The sequence below is a fragment of the Oncorhynchus clarkii genome, unplaced genomic scaffold (assembly GCF_045791955.1).
Source record: "Oncorhynchus clarkii lewisi isolate Uvic-CL-2024 unplaced genomic scaffold, UVic_Ocla_1.0 unplaced_contig_4971_pilon_pilon, whole genome shotgun sequence".
Lineage (NCBI taxonomy): Eukaryota > Metazoa > Chordata > Actinopteri > Salmoniformes > Salmonidae > Oncorhynchus > Oncorhynchus clarkii.
The window spans coordinates 109,599-134,899 of NW_027261123.1; the positions used below are offsets into that span (position 1 = coordinate 109,599).

At 46.2% G+C, this 25,301-nt stretch overlaps 1 protein-coding gene across 1 annotated transcript in view; it reads left to right on the forward strand.

The window, feature by feature from the left end:
* Nucleotides 1-23,927, forward strand: part of LOC139404964 (neuropilin-2-like) — a 96,755-nt gene extending 72,828 nt beyond the window's left edge. Inside the window, exons 3-4 of the mRNA XM_071147516.1 lie at nucleotides 21,245-21,426; nucleotides 23,899-23,927. Coding sequence (XP_071003617.1) covers nucleotides 21,245-21,426; nucleotides 23,899-23,927 — 211 coding nt within the window. The remainder of the gene's footprint in view (nucleotides 1-21,244; nucleotides 21,427-23,898) is intronic.
* The last annotated feature ends 1,374 nt before the right edge of the window (nucleotides 23,928-25,301 follow it).

Here is a 25,301-nt window from a genome sequence, read left to right on the forward strand (position 1 = left end):
CTAGCTCTAGCCTGGAACTAGCCTGCAGATAGCCTGGAACTAGCCTGGAGCTAGCCTGGAACTAGCCTGGAGCTAGCCTGGAACTAGCCTGGAGCTAGCCTGGAACTAGCCTGGAGCTAGCCTGGAGCTAACCTGGAGGTAGCCTGAAGATAGCCTGGAACTAGCCCGGAGCTAGCCTGGAGCTAGCCTGGAACTGGAGATAGCCTGAAGCTAGCCAGAAGCTGAACTGGAGCTAGCCGGCAGCTAGCCTGGAGCTAGCCTGGAGATAGCCTGGAGGTAGCCTGAAGATAGCCTGGAGCTAGCCTGGAACTGGAGCTAGCCTGGAGCAGCACACAACACCACTGTTCCCCTGGTGTAAAGTAGTGCACTATATAGGGAACAGGGTGCCATTTCAGACGGAGACATAGTATCTGTGCCCTCCTCACCTCTGCCTTATAGGGGTCACTGAGAGGGGCCACTGTGTCAGGAGTTCAGTGAGTCACTAGAACATCCAGTCTGATCCTCTCATCCTGTCCCGTGCGACACATAATCCACTTAACACTCATCAAAAAAAGAGTTTCAGAAAAAAGAGGGGTCGAGATAGGAGGAGAGAGATCTGAAAAGAAGAAAGAGGATTGAGTATTGTGATATGATACTCCCTGTATTATGATACTCCCTGTATTATGATACTCCCTGTATTATGATATTCCCTGTATTATGATACTCCCTGTATTATGATACTCCCTGTATTATGATACTCCCTGTATTATGATACTCCCTGTATTATGATATTCCCTGTATTATGATACTCCCTGTATTATGATACTCCCTGTATTATGATACTCCCTGTATTATGATACTCCCTGTATTATGATATTCCCTGTATTATGATACTCCCTGTATTATGATACTCCCTGTATTATGATACTCTGTGTATTATGCTACTCCCTGTATTATGATACTCCCTGTACTCCCTGTATTATGATACTCCCTGTATTATGATATTCCCTGTATTATGATACTCCCTGTATTATGATACTCTGTGTATTATGCTACTCCCTGTATTATGATACTCCCTGTACTCCCTGTATTATGATACTCCCTGTATTATGATACTCCCTGTATTATGATACTCCCTGTATTCCCTGTATTATGATATTCCCTGTATTATGATACTCCCTGTATTATGATACTCCCTGTATTATGATACTCCCTGTATTATGATACTCCCTGTAATCCCTGTATTATGATACTCACACACACACACACACACACACACACACACACACACACACACATACACACACACACACACACACACACACACACACACACACACACAAACACAGACACACAGACAGACAGACAGACAGACAGACAGACAGACCCCTTGTACCAGGTGAAGATACAGATCCTCTCCACGTTTCCCCCAGGGCTCGGTTCTAGGCTCTCTCCTCTTCTCTCTATAGACCAAGTCACTCAGCTCTGTCATATCCTCACATGATCTCCCGGGGAAAGTCTTCCCGCTCAAGGACCTCTTCGTCAACTTACCCCCTACCTCACACAGGAAGAGGAACGTCCGTAGAGTACGACCCTACTTCACACAGGAAGTGGAACATCCGTAGAGTACGACCCTACCTCACACAGGAAGAGGAACATCCGTAGAATACGACCCTACCTCACACAGGAAGAGGAACATCCGTAGAATACGACCCTACCACACACAGGAAGCTGAGCAGGTCCTAATTCAGGCTCTTGTCCACTGAAACACTCTGTTGGCTGGGCTCTCCGCTTGTGCCATCAAACCCCTGCTACTTATCCGCAACGCCAGTGTTCAACCTTCCCAAGCTCTCCCATGTCGCCCCGCTCCTGAGCACACTCCGCAGTTGAAGTGTGTGTGTCTTTGTGTGTCCGTCTGTGTGTGTGAGAGAAAGCGTTCCTCTGAAAGGCTGTATTCTGAAGTGACCGGGGAGAAGTTTGTGTGATCCCTCCACCTCCTCACCCCTCCTTACCCCCTCCTCCTCACCCCCCCTTATCCCCTCCTCCTCACCCCTCCTTACCCCCTCCTCCTTACCCCCTCCTTACCCCCTCCTCCTCACCCCTCCTTACCCCCTCCTCCTCACCCCTCCTTACCCCCTCCTCCACACCCCTCCTTACCCCCTCCTCCTCACCCCTCCTTACCCCCTCCTCCACACCCCTCCTTACCCCCTCCTCCTCACCCCTCCTTACCCCCTCCTCCACACCCCTCCTTAACCCCTCCTCCTTGCCCCCTCCTCCTCACACCCCCTCCTTACCCCCTCCTCCTCACCCCTCCTTACCCCCTCCTCCTTACCCCCTCCTTACCCCCTCCTCCTCACCCCTCCTTACCCCCTCCTCCTCACCCCTCCTTACTCCCTCCTCCTCACCCCTCCTTACCCCCTCCTCCACACCCCTTCTTACCCCCTCCTCCTTGCCCCCTCCTCCTCACACCCCCTCCTTACCCCCTCCTCCTCACCCCTCCTTACCCCCTCCTCCTTGCCCCCTCCTCCTCACACCCCTTCCTTACCCCCTCCTCCTCACCCCTCCTTACCCCCTCCTCCTCACCCCCCCTTATCCCCTCCTCCTCACCCCTCCTTACTCCCTCCTCCTTACCCCCTCCTCACACCCCCTCCTTACCCCCTCCTCCTCAAACCTCTTCCTCACCCCTCCTCACCCCCTCCTTCTTACCCCCTCCTCACACCCCCTCCTTACCCCCTCCTCCTCACACCTCTTCCTCACCCCTCCTCACCCCCTCCTCCCTACCCCCTCCTCCTTGCCCCCTCCTCCTCACCCCTCCTCACCCCTCCTTACCCCCTCCTCTCCCAACCCTCCTGGTGTATGTTAATTGCCATTCACACATTCACTCTTTCAGGAGCGAACATTTCTCACACCTGCCATACCCTTCAAGGTTCTCAGCAGACTGGTAGTCTGGGTAAAAGAGAAATCACAGTTTACTTCAGCCATGTTCACACTGAATCAGAGAAAGCTGTGGGGTTTCAACAGCCTGTCAGACTACTAGGAAATCTAATTCACATTTGACGGTACTTAATCGACCCACATCTCCCCAATGTAATTCTACGTTAGGCTCACTGTGAGTGAACATCCAGTGCTTTCCCAGATCCACCAACTTCCAACTCAGATACATTTGGTCTACATCATAGATGTATTAGAAAAACACCCCCATCTCAATGCTAAACCGTAGTAGCTAACAGCTAAACTGTAGTAGCTATAAATGGAGAAAGTTCAGGTCTGACAGTACTGCTCTAGCAGGTCCAGGCTCTGCTGTAGGCCATGTGCTGTGGGTGATAGGTCATAGGTCATCTGCGAAGAGCAGGCGTTTAACCTTTCTAGGGCATTCCGCTGAAAGGGCAGCGCATAAAATTCAAAAATAATTTTTAGAAATATGTAACTTTCACACATGAACAAGTCCAATACAGCAAATGAAAGATAAACATCTTGTTAATGGGAGGAGGGGTCGTTCCCAAGGGGAACCCTAACCCGTCATCTTGTTAATGGGAGGAGGGGTCGTTCCCAAGGGGAACCCTAACCCGTCATCTTGTTAATCTATCCATGGGAGGAGGGGTCGTTCCCAAGGGGAACCCTAACCCGTCATCTTGTTAATCTATCCATGGGAGGAGGGGTCGTTCCCAAGGGGAACCCTAACCCGTCATCTTGTTAATCTATCCATGGGAGGAGGGGTCGTTCCCAAAGCGGAACCCTAACCCGTCATCTTGTTAATCTATCCATGGGAGGAGGGGTCGTTCCCAAAGCGGAACCCTAACCCGTCATCTTGTTAATCTATCCATGGGAGGAGGGGTCGTTCCCAAAGCGGAACCCTAACCCGTCATCTTGTTAATCTATCCATGGGAGGAGGGGTCGTTCCCAAAGCGGAACCCTAACCCGTCATCTTGTTAATCTATCCATGGGAGGAGGGGTCGTTCCCAAAGCGGAACCCTAACCCGTCATCTTGTTAATCTATCCATGGGAGGAGGGGTCGTTCCCAAAGCGGAACCCTAACCCGTCATCTTGTTAATCTATCCATGGGAGGAGGGGTCGTTCCCAAGGGGAACCCTAACCCGTCATCTTGTTAATCTATCCATGGGAGGAGGGGTCGTTCCCAAGGGGAACCCTAACCCGTCATCTTGTTAATCTATCCATGGGAGGAGGGGTCGTTCCCAAGGGGAACCCTAACCCGTCATCTTGTTAATCTATCCATGGGAGGAGGGGTCGTTCCCAAGGGGAACCCTAACCCGTCATCTTGTTAATCTATCCATGGGAGGAGGGGTCGTTCCCAAGGGGAACCCTAACCCGTCATCTTGTTAATCTATCCATGGGAGGAGGGGTCGTTCCCAAGGGGAACCCTAACCCGTCATCTTGTTAATCTATCCATGGGAGGAGGGGTCGTTCCCAAGGGGAACCCTAACCCGTCATCTTGTTAATCTATCCATGGGAGGAGGGGTCGTTCCCAAGGGGAACCCTAACCCGTCATCTTGTTAATCTATCCATGGGAGGAGGGGTCGTTCCCAAGGGGAACCCTAACCCGTCATCTTGTTAATCTATCCATGGGAGGAGGGGTCGTTCCCAAGGGGAACCCTAACCCGTCATCTTGTTAATCTATCCATGGGAGGAGGGGTCGTTCCCAAGGGGAACCCTAACCCGTCATCTTGTTAATCTATCCATGGGAGGAGGGGTCGTTCCCAAGGGGAACCCTAACCCGTCATCTTGTTAATCTATCCATGGGAGGAGGGGTCGTTCCCAAGGGGAACCCTAACCCGTCATCTTGTTAATCTATCCATGGGAGGAGGGGTCGTTCCCAAGGGGAACCCTAACCAGTCATCTTGTTAATCTATCCATGGGAGGAGGGGTCGTTCCCAAGGGGAACCCTAACCCGTCATCTTGTTAATCTATCCATGGGAGGAGGGGTCGTTCCCAAGGGGAACCCTAACCCGTCATCTTGTTAATCTATCCATGGGAGGAGGGGTCGTTCCCAAGGGGAACCCTAACCCGTCATCTTGTTAATCTATCCATGGGAGGAGGGGTCGTTCCCAAGGGGAACCCTAACCCGTCATCTTGTTAATCTATCCATGGGAGGAGGGGTCGTTCCCAAGGGGAACCCTAACCCGTCATCTTGTTAATCTATCCATGGGAGGAGGGGTCGTTCCCAAGGGGAACCCTAACCCGTCATCTTGTTAATCTATCCATGGGAGGAGGGGTCGTTCCCAAGGGGAACCCTAACCCGTCATCTTGTTAATCTATCCATGGGAGGAGGGGTCGTTCCCAAGGGGAACCCTAACCCGTCATCTTGTTAATCTATCCATGGGAGGAGGGGTCGTTCCCAAGGGGAACCCTAACCCGTCATCTTGTTAATCTATCCATGGGAGGAGGGGTCGTTCCCAAGGGGAACCCTAACCCGTCATCTTGTTAATCTATCCATGGGAGGAGGGGTCGTTCCCAAGGGGAACCCTAACCCGTCATCTTGTTAATCTATCCATGGGAGGAGGGGTCGTTCCCAAGGGGAACCCTAACCCGTCATCTTGTTAATCTATCCATGGGAGGAGGGGTCGTTCCCAAGGGGAACCCTAACCCGTCATCTTGTTAATCTATCCATGGGAGGAGGGGTCGTTCCCAAGGGGAACCCTAACCCGTCATCTTGTTAATCTATCCATGGGAGGAGGGGTCGTTCCCAAGGGGAACCCTAACCCGTCATCTTGTTAATCTATCCATGGGAGGAGGGGTCGTTCCCAAGGGGAACCCTAACCCGTCATCTTGTTAATCTATCCATGGGAGGAGGGGTCGTTCCCAAAGCGGAACCCTAACCCGTCATCTTGTTAATCTATCCATGGGAGGAGGGGTCGTTCCCAAGGGGAACCCTAACCCGTCATCTTGTTAATCTATCATGTCCGATTTCAAAAATGCTTTAAAGCGAAAGCACAACATATGATTATGTTACGTCATAGCCAAGTCAAAAAAAACACACAGCCATTTTCCCAGTCAAAAATAGGAGTCACAAAAAGGCAGAAAAATAGATAAAAGTAATCATTAACCTTTGATGATCTTCATCAGATGACACGCAATACATGTGTGTTTTGTTCGATAATGTGCATATTTATATCCAAAAATCTCAGTTTACATTGGCGTGTTACGTGCAGTAATGTTTTGATTGATTGAGATATCAGCTGATGTACGAAGGGCTATATAAAAAAATAAAAAAATAAATAAATTTGATTTGATTTGATTCCAAAACATCCGGTGATTTTGCAGATAGCCACATCAAATCCCAGAAATACTCATAATTAACATTGATAAAATATACAAGTGTTATTCACATAATTAATGATAGACTTCTCCTTAATGCAACCGCTGTGTCAGATTTCAAAAAACCTTTACGGAAAAAGCATAATCTGAGAACGGCGCTCAGAACCCAAAACAGCCAAAGAAATATCCGCCATGTTGGAGTCAACAGAAGTTAGAAATAACATTATAAATACTCACTTACCTTTGATGATCTTCATCAGAAGGCACTCCCAGGAATCCCAGTTCAACAATTAAATGACTGATTTGTTCCATAAAGTCCATAATTTATGTCCAAATAGCCACTTGTTGTTAACGTGTTCAGGCCCGTAATCCATCTTCATGAGGCGCGAGCAGACAAAAACTCTAAAAGTTCCGTTACAGGTCGTAGAAACATGTCAAGCGATGTATGGAATCAATCTTTAGGATGTTTTTAACATAAATCATCAATAATGTTCCAACCGGAGAATTCCATTGTCTGTAGAAAAGCACTGGAACGAGAGCAAACTCTGTCGTGAGCGCGCGTCACAAGCCTGAGACACTCTGCCAGACCCATGACTCATTCAACTCCCATTCCCTCCTCCTTTATAGCATAAGCAAAATAAGTTTCTAAAGACGGTTGACATCTAGTGGATGTGCAACTTGACCTCATAGGCACTGTGTATTCGGTAGTTCAAGCTTTGAATTAACTACAAACCTCAGATTTCCCACTTCCTGGTTGGATTTTTCTCAGGTTTCCCCTGCCATATGAGTTCTGTTATACTCACAGACATCATTCAAACCATTTTAGAAACTTCAGAGTGTTTTCTATCCAATAATAATATGCATATATTAGCATTTGGGGCTGAGTAGGAGGCAGTTCACTCTGGGCACGCTATTCATCCAAAAAATAAAATGCTGCCCCCTATCCCAAACAGGTTCCTCTGAATTGTGGAGACTAACACCAGGGGCTGATGATTTTTCTAGAATAGTGGCCAATTCATTGATGTAAATATTGAAGAGTGCAGGGCTCAGATTGCAACCCTGGCGAAGGCCCCGCCCCTGGTTAAAGAATTCTGTTATTTTCTTGCCAATTTTAATGCTGCATGTTTTGCCAGTAGATATTGCTTTAATTATGTCTTATGTTTTACCCCCTACACCACTTTCAATAACTTTGTAGAACAGTCCTGTATGCCAAATAGAATCAAATGCTTTTTGGAAGTCGATAAAGCAAGTGTATATTTTGGTATTATTTTGGTGGACTTGTTTATCTATCAGGGTGTGTAGGGTGTAAATATGATCAGTCGTGCGATGTTTTGGTATAAATCCAATTTGTCTTTTACTCAAGACATTGTGCTTATTAAGGAAGTTTAGAACTCTTACGTTTATAATACTACAGAAAACCTTCCCCAGGTTACTGTTCACACAAATGCCTCTGTAATTGTTAGGGTCAAGTTTGTCTCCGTTCTTAAAGATTGGGGTTATGAGTCCTTGATTCCAGATGTCAGGGAAATAACCTACACTCAGGTTCAAACTTAAACAGCTTTAATACAGCCAAATGACATTTTTCACTAGTGAATTTGAGCATTTCATTTAGGATGCCATCAGGTCTGCATGCCTTTTTATATTTGAGGGCCTGAAGTTTCTTGTAGAGCTCCTGGTCAGTAATAGTTTAGTTTCTTATAGAGCTCCTGGTCAGTAATAGTTTAGTTTCTTATAGAGCTCCTGGTCAGTAATAGTTTAGTTTCTTATAGAGCTCCTGGTCAGTAATAGTTTAGTTTCTTATAGAGCTCCTGGTCAGTAATAGTTTAGTTTCTTGTAGAGCTCCTGGTCAGTAATAGTTTAGTTTCTTGTAGAGCTCCTGGTCAGTAATAGTTTAGTTTCTTATAGAGCTCCTGGTCAGTAATAGTTTAGTGTCTTATAGAGCTCCTGGTCAGTAATAGTTTAGTTTCTTGTAGAGCTCCTGGTCAGTAATAGTTTAGTTTCTTATAGAGCTCCTGGTCAGTAATAGTTTAGTTTCTTGTAGAGCTCCTGGTCAGTAATAGTTTAGTTTCTTATAGAGCTCCTGGTCAGTAATAGTTTAGTTTCTTATAGAGCTCCTGGTCAGTAATAGTTTAGTTTCTTATAGAGCTCCTGGTCAGTAATAGTTTAGTGTCTTATAGAGCTCCTGGTCAGTAATAGTTTAGTTTCTTGTAGAGCTCCTGGTCAGTAATAGTTTAGTTTCTTATAGAGCTCCTGGTCAGTAATAGTTTAGTTTCTTGTAGAGCTCCTGGTCAGTAATAGTTTAGTTTCTTATAGAGCTCCTGGTCAGTAATAGTTTAGTTTCTTATAGAGCTCCTGGTCAGTAATAGTTTAGTTTCTTATAGAGCTCCTGGTCAGTAATAGTTTAGTTTCTTATAGAGCTCCTGGTCAGTAATAGTTTAGTTTCTTATAGAGCTCCTGGTCAGTAATAGTTTAGTGTCTTATAGAGCTCCTGGTCAGTAATAGTTTAGTGTCTTATAGAGCTCCTGGTCAGTAATAGTTTAGTGTCTTATAGAGCTCCTGGTCAGTAATAGTTTAGTTTCTTATAGAGCTCCTGGTCAGTAATAGTTTAGTGTCTTATAGAGCTCCTGGTCAGTAATAGTTTAGTTTCTTGTAGAGCTCCTGGTCAGTAATAGTTTAGTTTCTTATAGAGCTCCTGGTCAGTAATAGTTTAGTTTCTTGTAGAGCTCCTGGTCAGTAATAGTTTAGTTTCTTATAGAGCTCCTGGTCAGTAATAGTTTAGTTTCTTATAGAGCTCCTGGTCAGTAATAGTTTAGTTTCTTATAGAGCTCCTGGTCAGTAATAGTTTAGTTTCTTATAGAGCTCCTGGTCAGTAATAGTTTAGTGTCTTATAGAGCTCCTGGTCAGTAATAGTTTAGTTTCTTATAGAGCTCCTGGTCAGTAATAGTTTAGTTTCTTATAGAGCTCCTGGTCAGTAATAGTTTAGTTTCTTATAGAGCTCCTGGTCAGTAATAGTTTAGTTTCTTATAGAGCTCCTGGTCAGTAATAGTTTAGTTTCTTATAGAGCTCCTGGTCAGTAATAGTTTAGTGTCTTATAGAGCTCCTGGTCAGTAATAGTTTAGTTTCTTATAGAGCTCCTGGTCAGTAATAGTTTAGTGTCTTATAGAGCTCCTGGTCAGTAATAGTTTAGTTTCTTATAGAGCTCCTGGTTAGTAATAGTTTAGTTTCTTATAGAGCTCCTGGTCAGTAATAGTTTAGTTTCTTATAGAGCTCCTGGTCAGTAATAGTTTAGTGTCTTATAGAGCTCCTGGTCAGTAATAGTTTAGTTTCTTATAGAGCTCCTGGTCAGTAATAGTTTAGTTTCTTGTAGAGCTCCTGGTCAGTAATAGTTTAGTTTCTTATAGAGCTCCTGGTCAGTAATAGTTTAGTTTCTTATAGAGCTCGTGGTCAGTAATCGTTTAGTTTCTTATAGAGCTCCTGGTCAGTAATAGTTTAGTTTCTTATAGAGCTCCTGGTCAGTAATAGTTTAGTTTCTTATAGAGCTCCTGGTCAGTAATAGTTTAGTTTCTTATAGAGCTCCTGGTCAGTACTAGTTTAGTTTTTTATAGAGCTCCTGGTCAGTACTAGTTTAGTTTCTTATAGAGCTCGTGGTCAGTAATCGTTTAGTTTCTTATAGAGCTCCTGGTCAGTAATAGTTTAGTTTCTTATAGAGCTCCTGGTCAGTAATAGTTTAGTTTCTTATAGAGCTCCTGGTCAGTAATAGTTTAGTTTGTTATAGAGCTCCTGGTCGGTAATAGTTTAGTTTCTTATAGAGCTCCTGGTCAGTAATAGTTTAGTTTCTTATAGAGCTCCTGGTCAGTAATAGTTTAGTGTCTTATAGAGCTCCTGGTCAGTAATAGTTTAGTTTCTTATAGAGCTCCTGGTCAGTAATAGTTTAGTGTCTTATAGAGCTCCTGGTCAGTAATAGTTTAGTTTCTTATAGAGCTCCTGGTCAGTAATAGTTTAGTTTCTTATAGAGCTCCTGGTCAGTAATAGTTTAGTTTCTTATAGAGCTCCTGGTCAGTAATGGGGGAGTCCAGTGGATGTTGGTTGTCCTTTATAGCTTTTTCCAATCCATTCAACTTCTCATGAATTTGATGTTGTACAGTGTTGTAAATGGGTTGTCCATATGTCACCATTTTACATCACTAATTCCTATTGTTTAGATTTGTTTTTCCAATTTTGCCAGAAGTTGTTTGTGTTTATGGACTCCTCAATTTGTCAGCCGCTTGCTGTTGTACTGTGTTTTTTGGGTTCTGAGTGTAATTTACAGAGTTTTAAAGTCTCACAGTAATGAAGGAGTAATTCACCATTATTTGGGTCTCTGTGCTTTTGGTTGGATACTGTTTTTTCCTTATAATTTTACAATCTGCATCAAACCATCAAACCACATACAAATAATTAAAATCCAGACAGAAAATATTTACACCATAAGCAATCTAATATCACACAGTCAAAACTCTCCGTCGTTTAGTTAAGTTCACCATTCTGCGATTCTCACTGTTAATCTGTGGTCGTTTTTCTTTTTAATAAATCAATTTCAGTTGTTCTTATGAGGAACAACGTAATTTGGCTGTGATCAGACAGAGGTGTTAGTGGCTTGACAGTGAAGGAGCTGAGAGAGAAAGGGTCAATGTCTGTGATCATATAGTCTACTGTACCGTGGCCAAGAGGTGAGCAGTAGGTGAATCTCCCCAAAGAGTCCCCACGTAACCGACCATTGACAAAGTACAGACCCAGGCTTCGACAGAGCTGCAACAGATCCCTTCTGTTGTTGTTGACGGTGCTGTCACTGTTGTTTCTGGGGGAGATTATGGGAGAGATTAAGACAGTTAGAGACAGTATGGCTTGTAATGAAGCTGTCCCCTCGTGTGGTCTGTCACTGTTGTTTCTATGGGGGAGATTAAGACAGTTAGAGACAGTATGGCCTGTAATAAAGCTGTCCCCTCATCTGGTCGTTAGATCAGGTAGTGTTCCTGTGCGCGAATTTGTGTTCCCTGGGCCTGGAAATGGCACGTCTCTTCCTCAAGGGTGGGGGAGATCTCCTCTGTAATATGGGGATTCTGAGGGGGGGGGGGGGGTCTCCTCTGAGTAATATGGGGTTTCTGAGGGGGGGAGATCTCCTCTGAGTAATATGGGGTTTCTGAGGGGGGGAGAGATCTCCTCTGAGTAATATGGGGTTTCTGGGGGGGGGGGGGGGGGGGGGGATCTCCTCTGAGTCATATGGGGATTCTGAGGGGGGGGGGGAGATCTCCTCTGAGTAATATGGGGTTTCTGGGGGGGGGGGGGGGAGATCTCCTCTGAGTAATATGGGGTTTCTGAGGGGGGGGGGGGGGAGATCTCCTCTGAGTAACATGGGGATTCTGAGGGGGGGGGGAGATCTCCTCTGAGTAATATGGGGATTCTGAGGGGGGGGGGGGGGGGGAGATCTCCTCTGAGTAACATGGGGATTCTGAGGGGGGGGGGGGGATCTCCTCTGAGTAACATGGGGATTCTGAGGGGGGGGGGGGGGGAGATCTCCTCTGAGTAATATGGGGATTCTGAGGGGGGGGGGGAGATCTCCTCTGAGTAACATGGGGTTTCTGGGGGATATATATTTCACAACACATCTTTTTCTGTCAATACAAGTTGTTTTTTCTCCTACACCTCTCTGACACCTCTCTGACACCTCTCTGACACCTCTCCTACACCTCTCCTACACCTCTCTGACACCTCTCCTACACCTCTCCTATACCTCTCCTACACCTCTCCTACACCTCTCTGACACCTCTCTGACACCTCTCCTACACCTCTCTGACACCTCTCTGACACCTCTCCTACACCTCTCCTACACCTCTCTGACACCTCTCTGACACCTCTCCTACACCTCTCCTATACCTCTCCTACACCTCTCCTACACCTCTCCTATACCTCTCCTACACCTCTCTGACACCTCTCTGACACCTCTCTGACACCTCTCTGACACCTCTCTGACATCTCTCCTACACATCTCCTAGACCTCTCCTACACCTCTCCTACACCTCTCTGACACCTCTCTGACACCTCTCTGACACCTCTCTGACACCTCTCCTACACCACTCCTACACCTCTCCTACACCTCTCTGACACCTCTCCTACACCTCTCTGACACCTCTCCTATACCTCTCCTACAACTCTCCTACACCTCTCTGACACCTCTCCTACACCTCTCTGACACCTCTCCTACACCTCTCTGACATCTCTCCTACACATCTCCTATACCTCTCCTACACCTCTCCTACACCTCTCTGACATCTCTCCTACACATCTCCTATACCTCTCCTACACCTCTCCTACACCTCTCTGACAGCTCTCTGACACCTCTCTGACACTTCTCTGACACCTCTCTGACACCTCTCCTACACCTCTCTGACATCTCTCCTACACATCTCCTATACCTCTCCTACACCTCTCCTACACCTCTCTGACACCTCTCCTACACATCTCCTACACCTCTCCTACACCTCTCTGACACCTCTCTGACACCTCTCTGACACCTCTCCTACACATCTCCTACACCTCTCCTACACCTCTCCTACACCTCTCTGACATCTCTCCTACACCTCTCCTACATCTCTCCGACATCTCTCCTACACCTCTCCTACACAGGATGTTGGCATCCTGTGACGGTGCCACGTTGAGTGTCACTGAGCTCTTCAGTAAGGGCCATTCTACTGCCAGTGCAACAGATACATCCATTAATTAGAAGGGGTGTCCACATACTGCTGTATATGTAATGCACCTGTACTATCACTAAGCAAACTAAACAGATTGACAACAAATGTCAATGAGATTTGTACGTTTAAGTGAATTGGACCAGCATCATGCTCTTATAAGGATTCAAAATGTAATTAGTATTTTTGAGGAAATCGTATGGTGTAAAACATGCATAGTTTTCTTTGGGAATGTAGTGAAGTTAAAGTAATATATATTACTATATAAATAGTAAAGTACAGATACCCCCCCCCCCCCCACCTCAAAAAAATACTTCAGTAGTTTTACTTTACGCCACTGGTTAGGAGGAGGGGGAGTGGTTGGAGAGGAGGGGAGAAAGGGAGGGGAGGACACCTGTCTGTGTCTGTCAGAGAGGGTGGGGAGCTGAGATAAGTGTCATGTTCTCTCCTCCGCCCCCACATTCCTCTACCTGACATGGGGCCACCGGTTATGTGTCCCGCAGCAGATTAGTCTGGGAGGGAGGGAGGGAGGGAGGGAGGGAGGGAGGGAGGGAGGGAGGGAGGGAGAGAGAGAGGGAGAGAGGGAGAGAGAGAGGGAGAGAGAGGGAGAGAGGGAGAGAGGGAGAGAGAGAGGGAGAGAGGGAGAGAGAGGGAGAGAGGGAGAGAGGAGAGAGAGAGAGAGAGAGAGAGAGAGAGAGAGAGAGAGAGAGAGAGAGAGAGAGAGAGAGAGAGAGAGAGAGAGAGAGAGAGAGAGAGAGAGAGAGAGAGGGAGGGAGGGAGACGGAGAGAGGAAAAACACCTGTTCCCTGTTCCCTATGCCCTATTCCCTGTGCCCTATTCCCTGTCCCTGTCCCCTATTCCCTGTTCCCTGTCCCCTATTCCCTGTTCCCTGCAACAGTCTATGTGTTCTCCCTGCCCTGTTCCCTGCCTGTCAGGATGTGTGTGTGTCCTCCCTGCCCTGTTCCCTGTTCCCTGTTCCCTGCCTGTCAGGATGTCTATGTGTCCTCCCTGCCCTGTTCCCTGTTCCCTGCAACAGCCTATGTGTTCTCCCTGCCCTGTTCCCTGCCTGTCAGGATGTCTATGTGTCCTCCCTGCCCTGTTCCCTGTTCCCTGTTCCCTGTTCCCTGCCTGTCAGAATGTCTATGTGTCCTCCCTGCCCTGTTCCCTGTTCCCTGCCTGTCAGGATGTCTATGTGTCCTCCCTGCCCTGTTCCCTGCCTGTCAGGATGTCTATGTGTCCTCCCTGCCCTGTTCCCTGCCTGTCAGGATGTCTATGTGTCCTCCCTGCCCTGTTCCCTGCCTGTCAGGATGTATATGTGTCCTCCCTGCCCTGTTCCCTGTTCCCTGCCTGTCAGGATGTCTATGTGTCCTCCCTGCCCTGTTCTCTGCCTGTCAGGATGTCTATGTGTCCTCCCTGCCCTGTTCCCTGCCTGTCAGGATGTCTATGTGTCCTCCCTGCCCTGGTCCCTGTTCCCTGCCTGTCAGGATGTCTATGTGTCCTCCCTGCCCTGGTCCCTGTTCCCTGCCTGTCAGGATGTCTATGTGTCCTCCCTGCCCTGTTCTCTGCCTGTCAGGATGTCTATGTGTCCTCCCTGCCCTGTTCCCTGCCTGTCAGGATGTCTATGTGTCCTCCCTGCCCTGTGCCCTGTTCCCTGCCTGTCAGGATGTGTGTGTGTCCTCCCTGCCCTGTTCCCTGCCTGTCAGGATGTGTGTGTGTCCTCCCTGCCCTGGTCCCTGCCTTTCAGGATGTCTATGTGTCCTCCCTGCCCTGTTCCCTGCCTGTCAGGATGTGTGTGTGTCCTCCCTGCCCTGGTCCCTGCCTGTCAGGATGTGTGTGTGACTGCCTCCTCAGCTCCACAAACAACACCTAAGGCTTCCCCCATACCCATGGTCATTACCCATTATTTATTACCCATGGTCCATTACCCATGGTCCATTACCCATGATGTATTACCCATGATGTATTACCCATGGTCCATTACCCATGATTTATTACCCATGGCCATTACCCATGGTCAATTACCCTTGGTCATTACCCATGATTTATTACCCATGGTCATTACCCATGGCCATTACCTATGGTTCATGACCCATGATTTATTACCCATGGGCCATCACCCATGATGTGTTACCCATGGTCCATTGCCCATGATTTATTGCCCATGATTTATTACCCATGGTCCATTACCCATGATTTATTACCCATGGGCCATTACCCATTATTTATTACCCATGGGCCATTACCCATGATTTATTACCCATGGTCCATTACCCATGATTTATTACCCATAGGCCATTACCCATGATTTATTACCCATGGTCCATTACCCATGATTTATTACCCATGGTACATTACCCATGATATATTACCCATGATTTATTACCCATGGTCATTGCCCATGATTTATTACCCATGGTCCATTACCCATGATTTATTACCCATGGTCCATTACCCATGATTTATTACCCATGGGCCATTACCCATGATTTATTACCCATGGTCCATTACTCATGATTTATTACCCATGATTTATTACCCATGGTCCATTACCCATGATTTATTACCCATGGTCAGTTGTGGAATGTGGAGTGTGGCTAAGGAATCCATAGTTTTACACTGAAACGTGAAGTGTCTCATAAATTAGTAAATAGTATGGAAAACATTATATGATGTGCATGAGATGACAAAATTAGCCCTCAACATTCAGCAGTCTCTCTACCCGTTACCCTATAATCTACCATATAACCTGCCCTCAACATTCAGCAGTCTCTCTACCCGTTACCCTATAACCTACCCTATATCCTACCCTATAACCTACCTTATATTCTACCCTACAACCTACCCTAAAACCTACCCTAAAACCTACCGTATAACCTAACATATAACCTACCCTATAACCTACAGTATAACCTACCCTATTTTCTTACCATATAACCTACCCTGTATTCTACCCTATATCCTACCCTATAACCTACCTTATATCCTACCCAAAACCTACCCTATTACCTACCTTATATTCTACCCTATATCCTACCCTAAATCCTACCCTGTAATCTACCCTACCCTATATCCTACCCTGTAATCTACCCTGTTTTTCTACCCTGTATTCTACCCTGTAACCTACCCTATAACCTACCCTACGCCAACTGTCATCTCTCTTCTCCCCTACCCTACTGTCTGTTGATCTGTCATTTATCTGCCCCACTACCCTACTGTCTGTTGATCTGTCATCTCTCTGCCCCACTACCCTACAGTCTGTTGATCTGTCATCTCTCTGCCCCACTACCCTACTGTCTGTTGATCTGTCATCTCTCTGACCCACTACCCTATAATCTGTTGATCTGTCATCTCTCTGCCCCACTACCCTATAGTCTGTTGATCTGTCATCTCTCTGCCCCACTACCCTACTGTCTGTTGATCTGCTACAACTGCTGGTCGTTGTCTCCCTGATTAAAACAACCTTGATACTGCTGGTCGTTGTCTCCATACTGCTGGCCGTTGTCTCCCTGATTAAAACAGCCTTGAAACTGCTGGTCGTTGTCTCCATACTGCTGGTCGTTGTCTCCATGTTTAAAACAGCCTTGATACTGCTGGTCGTTGTCTCCCTGATTAAAACAGCCTTGATACTGCTGGTCGTTGTCTCCCTGATTAAAACAGCCTTGATACTGCTGGTCGTTGTCTCCCTGATTAAAACAGCCTTGATACTGCTGGCCGTTGTCTCCCTGATTAAAACAGCCTTGATACTGCTGGTCGTTGTCTCCATACTGCTGGTCGTTGTCTCCATGATTAAAACAGCCTTGATACTGCTGGTCGTTGTCTCCATGATGAAAACAGCCTTCATACTGCTGGTCGTTGTCTCCCTGATTAAAACAGCCTTGATACGGCTGGTCGTTGTCTCCACGATTAAAACAGCCTTGATACTGCTAGTCGTTGTCTCCATACTGCTGGTCGTTGTCTCCATACTGCTGGTCGTTGTCTCCATGATTAAAACAGCCTTGATACTGCTAGTCGTTGTCTCCATACTGCTGGTCATTGTCTCCATACTGCTGGTCGTTGTCTCCATACTGCTGGTCGTTGTCTCCATGATTAAAACAGCCTTGATACTGCTGGTCGTTGTCTCCAAGCTGCTGGTCGTTGTCTCCAAGCTGCTGGTCGTTGTCTCCATGCTGCTGGTCGTTGTCTCCATGATTAAAACAGCCTTGATACTGCTGGTCGTTGTCTCCATGCTGCTGGTCGTTGTCTCCATGCTGCTGGTCGTTGTCTCCATGCTGCTGGTCGTTGTCTCCATGCTGCTGGTCGTTGTCTCCATGCTGCTGGTCGTTGTCTCCATGCTGCTGGTCGTTGTCTCCCTGTTTAAAACAGCCTTGATACTGCTGGTCGTTGTCTCCATACTGCTGGTCGTTGTCTCCATGATTAAAACAGCCTTGATACTGCTGGTCGTTGTCTCCATGCTGCTGGTCGTTGTCTCCATGCTGCTGGTCGTTGTCTACATGCTGCTGGTCGTTGTCTCCATGCTGCTGGTCGTTGTCTCCCTGTTTAAAACAGCCTTGATACTGCCGATCATTTTCTCCATGTTTAAAACAGCTTTTTATTCTGTTTCAAGGATACAGAGATAAACACAGCAGCAGTGTCTCACTGTAAACACACACACACACACACACACACACACACACACACACACACACACACACACACACACACACACACACACACACACACACACACACACACACACACACACTCACACACACACAACAACAACAACAGGCCTGGTTCTAGTACCTCAGTTGAACAACCAGAGATCTCCATTAACTATAACAGAAGCAGCTGTAATCCTGTTTCCTCACTGGGGAGTCGTGGTGGCTGGCACCTGTAGCTGTGTGGCCTGGGGGTCGTTAGACCTTATCAGCACAACCGTACTGCACTAAACGTTTAATTACAATGGGAGGACATTGGGGTCTGGAGTTACTCTTGGCAGTCTTGCTCCCATTGTCAGACAACACTACTTTTATTCTGCACTGATTGACAGATCAAAGGATATCACCACAGCCTTACTATACTGCCCTGTGTCTATATTACCATAAAACAAGTACTCTACTGCACTGTGTCTATATTACCATAAAACAACTACTCTACTGCCCTATCTATATTACCATAAAACAACTACTCTACTGCCCTGTGTCTATATTACCATAAAACAACTACTTTACTGCCCTGTGTCTATATTACCATAAAACAACTACTCTACTGCCCTGTGTCTATATTACCATAAAACAACTACTATACTGCCCTGTCTATATTACCATAAAACAACTATTCTACTGCCCTGTCTATATTACCATAAAACAACTACTCTACTGCCCTGTCTATATTACCATAAAACAACTACTATACTGCCCTTTCTATATTACAATAAAATTACAGGAAGTGGCGTGCCTAGGATTGCAGTCTCTCTCCCATTGTCTTAGATAGTATGACACTTTAGTCCACTCTGATTAGTCAGGACTTGAAGGGCATAACAGTGACCCCACCTGAGTGACCCCACCTGAGTGACCCCACCTGTCGGAACTCTGAAGACAATAGTCTTAGAGAAATTATATTGTTGTATGGAGTGCTTCCAATTAAAGGGTTTCTATTGGAGGTAGGATCCTGTTACTATGGAGGTAGGATCCTGTTACTATGGAGGTAGGATCCTGTTACTATGGAGGTAGGATCCTGTTACTATGGAGGTAGGATCCTGTTACTATGGAGGTAGGATCCTGTTACTATGGAGGTAGGATCCTGTTACTATGGAGGTAGGATCCTGTTACTATGGAGGTAGGATCCTGTTACTATGGAGGTAGGATCCTGTTACTATGGAGGTAGGATCTTGTTACTATGGAGGTAGGATGCTGTTACCATGGAGGTAAGATCTTATTACTATGGAGGTAGGATCCTGTTACTATGGAGGTAGGATCCTGTTACTATGGAGGTAGGATCCTGTTACTATGGAGGTAGGATCTTGTTACTATGGAGGTAGGATCTTGTTACTATGGAGGTAGGATGCTGTTACTATGGAGGTAGGATCCTGTTACTATGGAGGTAGGATCCTGTTACTATGGAGGTAGGATGCTGTTACTATGGAGGTAGGATCTTGTTACTATGGAGGTAGAATCCTGTTACTATGGAGGTAGGATCCTGTTACTAAAGCTCAGGAAACTGACGAGTAGGAATTCGTTTTTGGAGAAAGATTAGAGCAGGTCACTAGAGGTCAACGACCAGAGAAGAACGGAGACTAGCTTGGAGTGACACACAATAATAGTCTGCGTCTGAATAGAGACTCTATATACGGTAAACATAGTGCACTATGATCAGGGCCCATAGGGCTAAGTGATGGGAGTAGGGTGCCATTTGAGACACTAATGAACCCCATGTCACGACTGTTTATTGGTTAACACTGTGAACCCCATGTCACGACTGTTTCTTGGATAACACTGTGAACCCCATGTCACGACTGTTTCTTGGATAACACTGTGAACCCCATGTCACGACTGTTTCTTGGATAACACTGTGAACCCCATGTCACGACTGTTTCTTGGATAACACTGTGAACCCCATGTCACGACTGTTTCTTGGATAACACTGTGAACCCCATGTCATGACTGTTTCTTGGATAACACTGTGAACCCCATGTCACGACTGTTTCTTGGATAACACTGTGAACCCCATGTCACGACTGTTTCTTGGATAACACTGTGAACCCCATGTCACGACTGTTTCTTGGATAACACTGTGAACCCCATGTCACGACTGTTTCTTGGATAACACTGTGAACCCCATGTCACGACTGTTTCTTGGATAACACTGTGAACCCCATGTCACGACTGTTTCTTGGATAACACTGTGAACCGCATGTCACGACTGTTTCTTGTGAACCCCATGTCAAGACTGTTTCTTGGATAACACTGTGAACCGCATGTCACGACTGTTTCTTGTGAACCCCATGTCAAGACTGTTTCTTGGATAACACTGTGAACCCCATGTCACGACTGTGTCTTGGATAACACTGTGAACCGCATGTCATGGGGTGGCAGGGTAGCCTAGTGGTTAGAGCGTTGGACTAGTAAGCTGAAGGTTGCAAGTTCAAACCCCCGAGCTGACAAGGTACAAATCTGTCGTTCTGCCCCTGAACAAGGCAGTTACTGTTCCTAGGCTGATATTGTAAATAAGAATTTGTTCTTAACTGACTTGCATAGTAAAATAAATGACTGTTTCTTGGTTAACACTGTGAACCCCATGTTTCTTGTGAACCCCATGTCACAACGGTTTCTTGTGAACCCCATGTCACGACTGTTTCTTGTGAACCCCATGTCACGACGATTTCTTGTGAACCCCATGTCATGACTGTTTCTTGTGAACCCCATGTCACGACGGTTTCTTGTGAACCCCATGTCACGACTGTTTCTTGTGAACCCCATGTCACGACGGTTTCTTGTGAACCCCATGTCACGACTGTTTCTTGTGAACCCCATGTCACGACGGTTTCTTGTGAACCCCATGTCACGACTGTTTCTTGTGAACCCCATGTCATGACTGTTTCTTGTGAACCCCATGTCACGACGGTTTCTTGTGAACCCCATGTCACGACTGTTTCGTGTGAACCCCATGTCACTACGGTTTCTTGTGAACCCCATGTCACGACTGTTTCTTGTGAACCCCATGTCACGACTGTTTCTTGTGAACCCCATGTCACGACTGTTTCTTGTGAACCCCATGTCACGACTGTTTCTTGGATAACACTGTGAACCGCATGTCAACCCACTGTTCCTAGGCTGATATTGTAAATAAGAATTTGTTCTTAACTGACTTGCCTAGTAAAATAAATGACTGTTTCTTGGATAACACTGTGAACCACATGTCACAACTGTTTCTTGGATAACACTGTGAACCCCATGTCACGACGGTTTCTTGTGAACCCCATGTCACGACGGTTTCTTGTGAACCCCATGTCACAAACGGTTTCTTGTGAACCCCATGTCACAACGGTTTCTTGTGAACCCCATGTCACGACTGTTTCTTGTGAACCCCATGTCACGACTGTTTCGTGTGAACCCCATGTCACGACGGTTTCATGTGAACCCCATGTCACGACGGTTTCGTGTGATTATACAGTTTCCATGTTTTTTTTGTTTTCTTCTCTCCTGTCAGAAGACACATTTTTCTTTCTATTCGTTTTTTCTTGGACTTCCAATATGAAACATGGTCTCCATGTGTTTCTCCACTAGATATGACTACGTAGAGATCCGCGATGGGAACAGCGAGAAGGCAGACCTGTTGGGTAAACACTGCAGTAACATCGCCCCTCCAGCCATCATATCCTCAGGCCCTGTCCTCCTCATCAGGTTCGTCTCTGACTACGCTCACCAGGGGGCTGGCTTCTCACTGCGGTATGAGATCTTCAAGACTGGTGAGTCTGATATTCACAATGGCAAAAGTGTACATCATACTAGACAAATACATTAGGACAAATCAACTCTGTCAGGTGTAGAGACACACAACTATGGGTGATATAAACATTTAGGACCAGTTTTGTGGTCATGGATTTCATTTTTTATTTATTTTTATTTCACCTTTATTTAACCAGGTAGACCAGATCATCTTTATTTAACCAGGTAGGCTAGTTGAGAACACCTTTATTTAACCAGCTAGGCAAGTTGAGAACACCTTTATTTAACCAGGTAGGCTAGTTGAGAACACCTTTATTTAACCAGGTAGGCTAGTTGAGAACACCTTTATTTAACCAGCTAGGCAAGTTGAGAACACCTTTATTTAACCAGCTAGGCAAGTTTAGAACACCTTTATTTAACCAGCTAGGCAAGTTGAGAACACCTTTATTTAACCAGCTAGGCAAGTTGAGAACACCTTTATTTAACCAGCTAGGCAAGTTGAGAACACCTTTATTTAACCAGGTAGGCTAGTTGAGAACACCTTTATTTAACCAGGTAGGCTAGTTGAGAACACCTTTATTTAACCAGGTAGGCAAGTTGAGAACACCTTTATTTAACCAGCTAGGCAAGTCGAGAACACCTTTATTTAACCAGTTAGGCTAGTTGAGAACACCTTTATTTAACCAGCTAGGCTAGTTGAGAACACCTTTATTTAACCAGGTAGGCTAGTTGAGAACACCTTTATTTAACCAGGTAGGCTAGTTGAGAACACCTTTATTTAACCAGCTAGGCAAGTTGAGAACACCTTTATTTAACCAGGTAGGCAAGTTGAGAACACCTTTATTTAACCAGGTAGGCAAGTTGAGAACACCTTTATTTAACCAGGTAGGCAAGTTGAGAACAAGTTCTCATTTACAATTGCGACCTGGCCAAGATAAATCAAAGCAGTTCGACACAAACAACAACAAACAACACAAACAACAACACATGGAGTAAAACAAACATACAGTCAATAATACAGTAGAAACAAGTCTATATACGATGTGAGCAAATGAGGTGAGATAAGGGAGGTAAAGGCAAAAAAAAGGCCATGGTGGCAAAGTAAATACAATATAGCAAGTAAAACACTGGAATGGTAGATTTGCAGTTGAAGAATGTGCAAAGTAGAGATAGAAATAATGGAGTGCAAAGGAGCAAAATAAATAAATAAATACAGTAGGGGAAGAGGTAGTTGTTTGGGCTAAATTATAGATGGGCTATGTACAGGTGCAGCAATCTGTGAGCTGCTCTGACAGCTGATCAAGCCTAGTCTTGGAGTAAAAAGGGACTTTTGATGGAGTTGTTCTGGCAGTAGCTAGCTAGACAAATATGTTGGGACATATTGCATCTTCTATTAATAGCTATCCTCTTAAGGAGTGTGTCACAACCATCACCCATGTTGTTTTTGAATGTTGTTTAAAGGTTCACAGTCAAGCATTTATTTAAGAAAATATAAAAAACTATTAATCAATCTTCAAGTGTAACCGGTGTGAAATGTCTAGCTAGTTAGCGGTGGTGCTGGTGTAACTGGTGTGAAACGGCTAGCTAGTTAGCGGTGGTGCTGGTGTAACGGATGTGAAACGGCTAGCTAGTTAGCGGTGGTGCTGGTGTAACGGATGTGAAACGGCTAGCTAGTTAGCGGTGGTGCTGGTGTAACGGATGTGAAACGGCTAGCTAGTTAGCGGTGGTGCTGGTGTAACGGATGTGAAACGGCTAGCTAGTTAGCGGTGGTGCTGGTGTAACGGATGTGAAACGGCTAGCTAGTTAGCGGTGGTGCTGGTGTAACGGATGTGAAACGGCTAGCTAGTTAGCGGTGGTGCTGGTGTAACGGATGTGAAACGGCTAGCTAGTTAGCGGTGGTGCTGGTGTAACGGATGTGAAACGGCTAGCTAGTTAGCGGTGGTGCTGGTGTAACGGATGTGAAACGGCTAGCTAGTTAGCGGTGGTGCTGGTGTAACGGATGTGAAACGGCTAGCTAGTTAGCGGTGGTGCTGGTGTAACGGATGTGAAACGGCTAGCTAGTTAGCGGTGGTGCTGGTGTAACGGATGTGAAACGGCTAGCTAGTTAGCGGTGGTGCTGGTGTAACGGATGTGAAACGGCTAGCTAGTTAGCGGTGGTGCTGGTGTAACGGATGTGAAACGGCTAGCTAGTTAGCGGTGGTGCTGGTGTAACGGATGTGAAACGGCTAGCTAGTTAGCGGTGGTGCTGGTGTAACCGGTGTGAAATGGCTAGCTAGTTAGCGGTGGTGCTGGTGTAACCGGTGTGAAATGGCTAGCTAGTTAGCGGTGGTGCTGGTGTAACCGGTGTGAAATGGCTAGCTAGTTAGCGGTGGTGCTGGTGTAACCGGTGTGAAATGGCTAGCTAGTTAGCGGTGGCGCGAGCTAATAGCATTTCAATCGGTGACGTCACTCGCTCTGAGACCTTAAAGTCATTGTTTCCCTTGCTCTGCAAGGGCCGCGGCTTTTGTGGAGCGATGGGTAACGATGCTTCGTGGGAGCCAGTTGTAAAGGGTTTGAGCCCAGGTAGGGGCGAGGAGAGGGATGGAAGCAACACTGTTAAATAAGGAGGAATGTATCACATCATTATCTCCCTGGTAGAGGCCTGGGGGCCCTGGTAGAGGCCTGGGGGCCCTGGTAGAAGCCTGGGGGCCCTGGGGGCCTGGTGAGACCCGGGGGCCCGAGTGAGACCTGGGGGCCCTGGTAGAAGCCTGGGGGCCGTGGTTGAAGCCTGGGGGCCCTGGTAGAAGCCTCGGGGGCCTGGTAGAAGCCTGGGGGCCCTGGTAGAAGCCTGGGGGCCCTGGTGAGGACTGGGGGCCCTGAAATATCTCTCCTTCATGGCACTGCCTGTTGGAGAGAAAATACCTTAACTAATTCAGATCAAAGGTGAAGGAAATGGGTGATGGAGTTACTAACACAACACGTGTGGTGGTCTGGTGTAGTCTGATTCAACGACAAGGGCCTACTGGGACTGGGGGAAGCTCATGTGTGTGGTTTGACAGAACCCACCCGGTGGACTCAAACACAAAATGGCCGTTAGTGTTAACACCCCAGCACTCAGACCCTCAGAGACACAGAGAGGGAGCCAATAAAGCCCTTGAATTGACAAATATATACAGTGGGGAGAACAAGTATTTGATACACTGCCGATTTTGCAGGTTTTCCTACTTACAAAGCATGTAGAGGTTTGTAATGTTTAGCATAGGTACACTTCAACTGTGAGAGACGGAATCTAAAACAAAAATCCAGAAAATCACATTGTATGATTTTTAAGTAATTTGTTTGCTTTGTATATATCCGGCTGTGATTAAGGAGTCCCATAGGGTGGCGCACAATTGGCCCAGCGTTGCCGGGGTAGGCCGTCATTGTAAATAGGAATTTGTTCTTAACAGACTTGCCTAGTTAAATAAAGGTTCAATGTAAAAATAAAAATAAAATATGTTGGTGATGTTTTATTGGTAACGACCTATTAGAGACAACCAAATCATGAGAAAACAAAAAAGATAATTACTTGACACATTGAGAAGAATTAACCCAAAAAACAGATCAAACTAGAATGCTATTTGGCCCTAAACAGAGAGTACACAGCGGCAGAATACCTGACCACTGTGACTGACCCAAAATCACAAAAAAACTTGACTATGTACAGACAGTGAGCATAACCTTGCTATTGAGAGAGGCAAACCTGGCTCTCAACAGAAGACAGGATATGTTGCCACTGTCCACAAAATGAGGTGGAAACTGAGCTGCACAAATATTTAACTTTGGTTTATCATCTATTCCACTTGCTTTGGCAATGAAGTCCATTGAATTGAATCGAGAGAGAGAGAGGAGACTGGGAGAGAGAGAGAGGAGACTG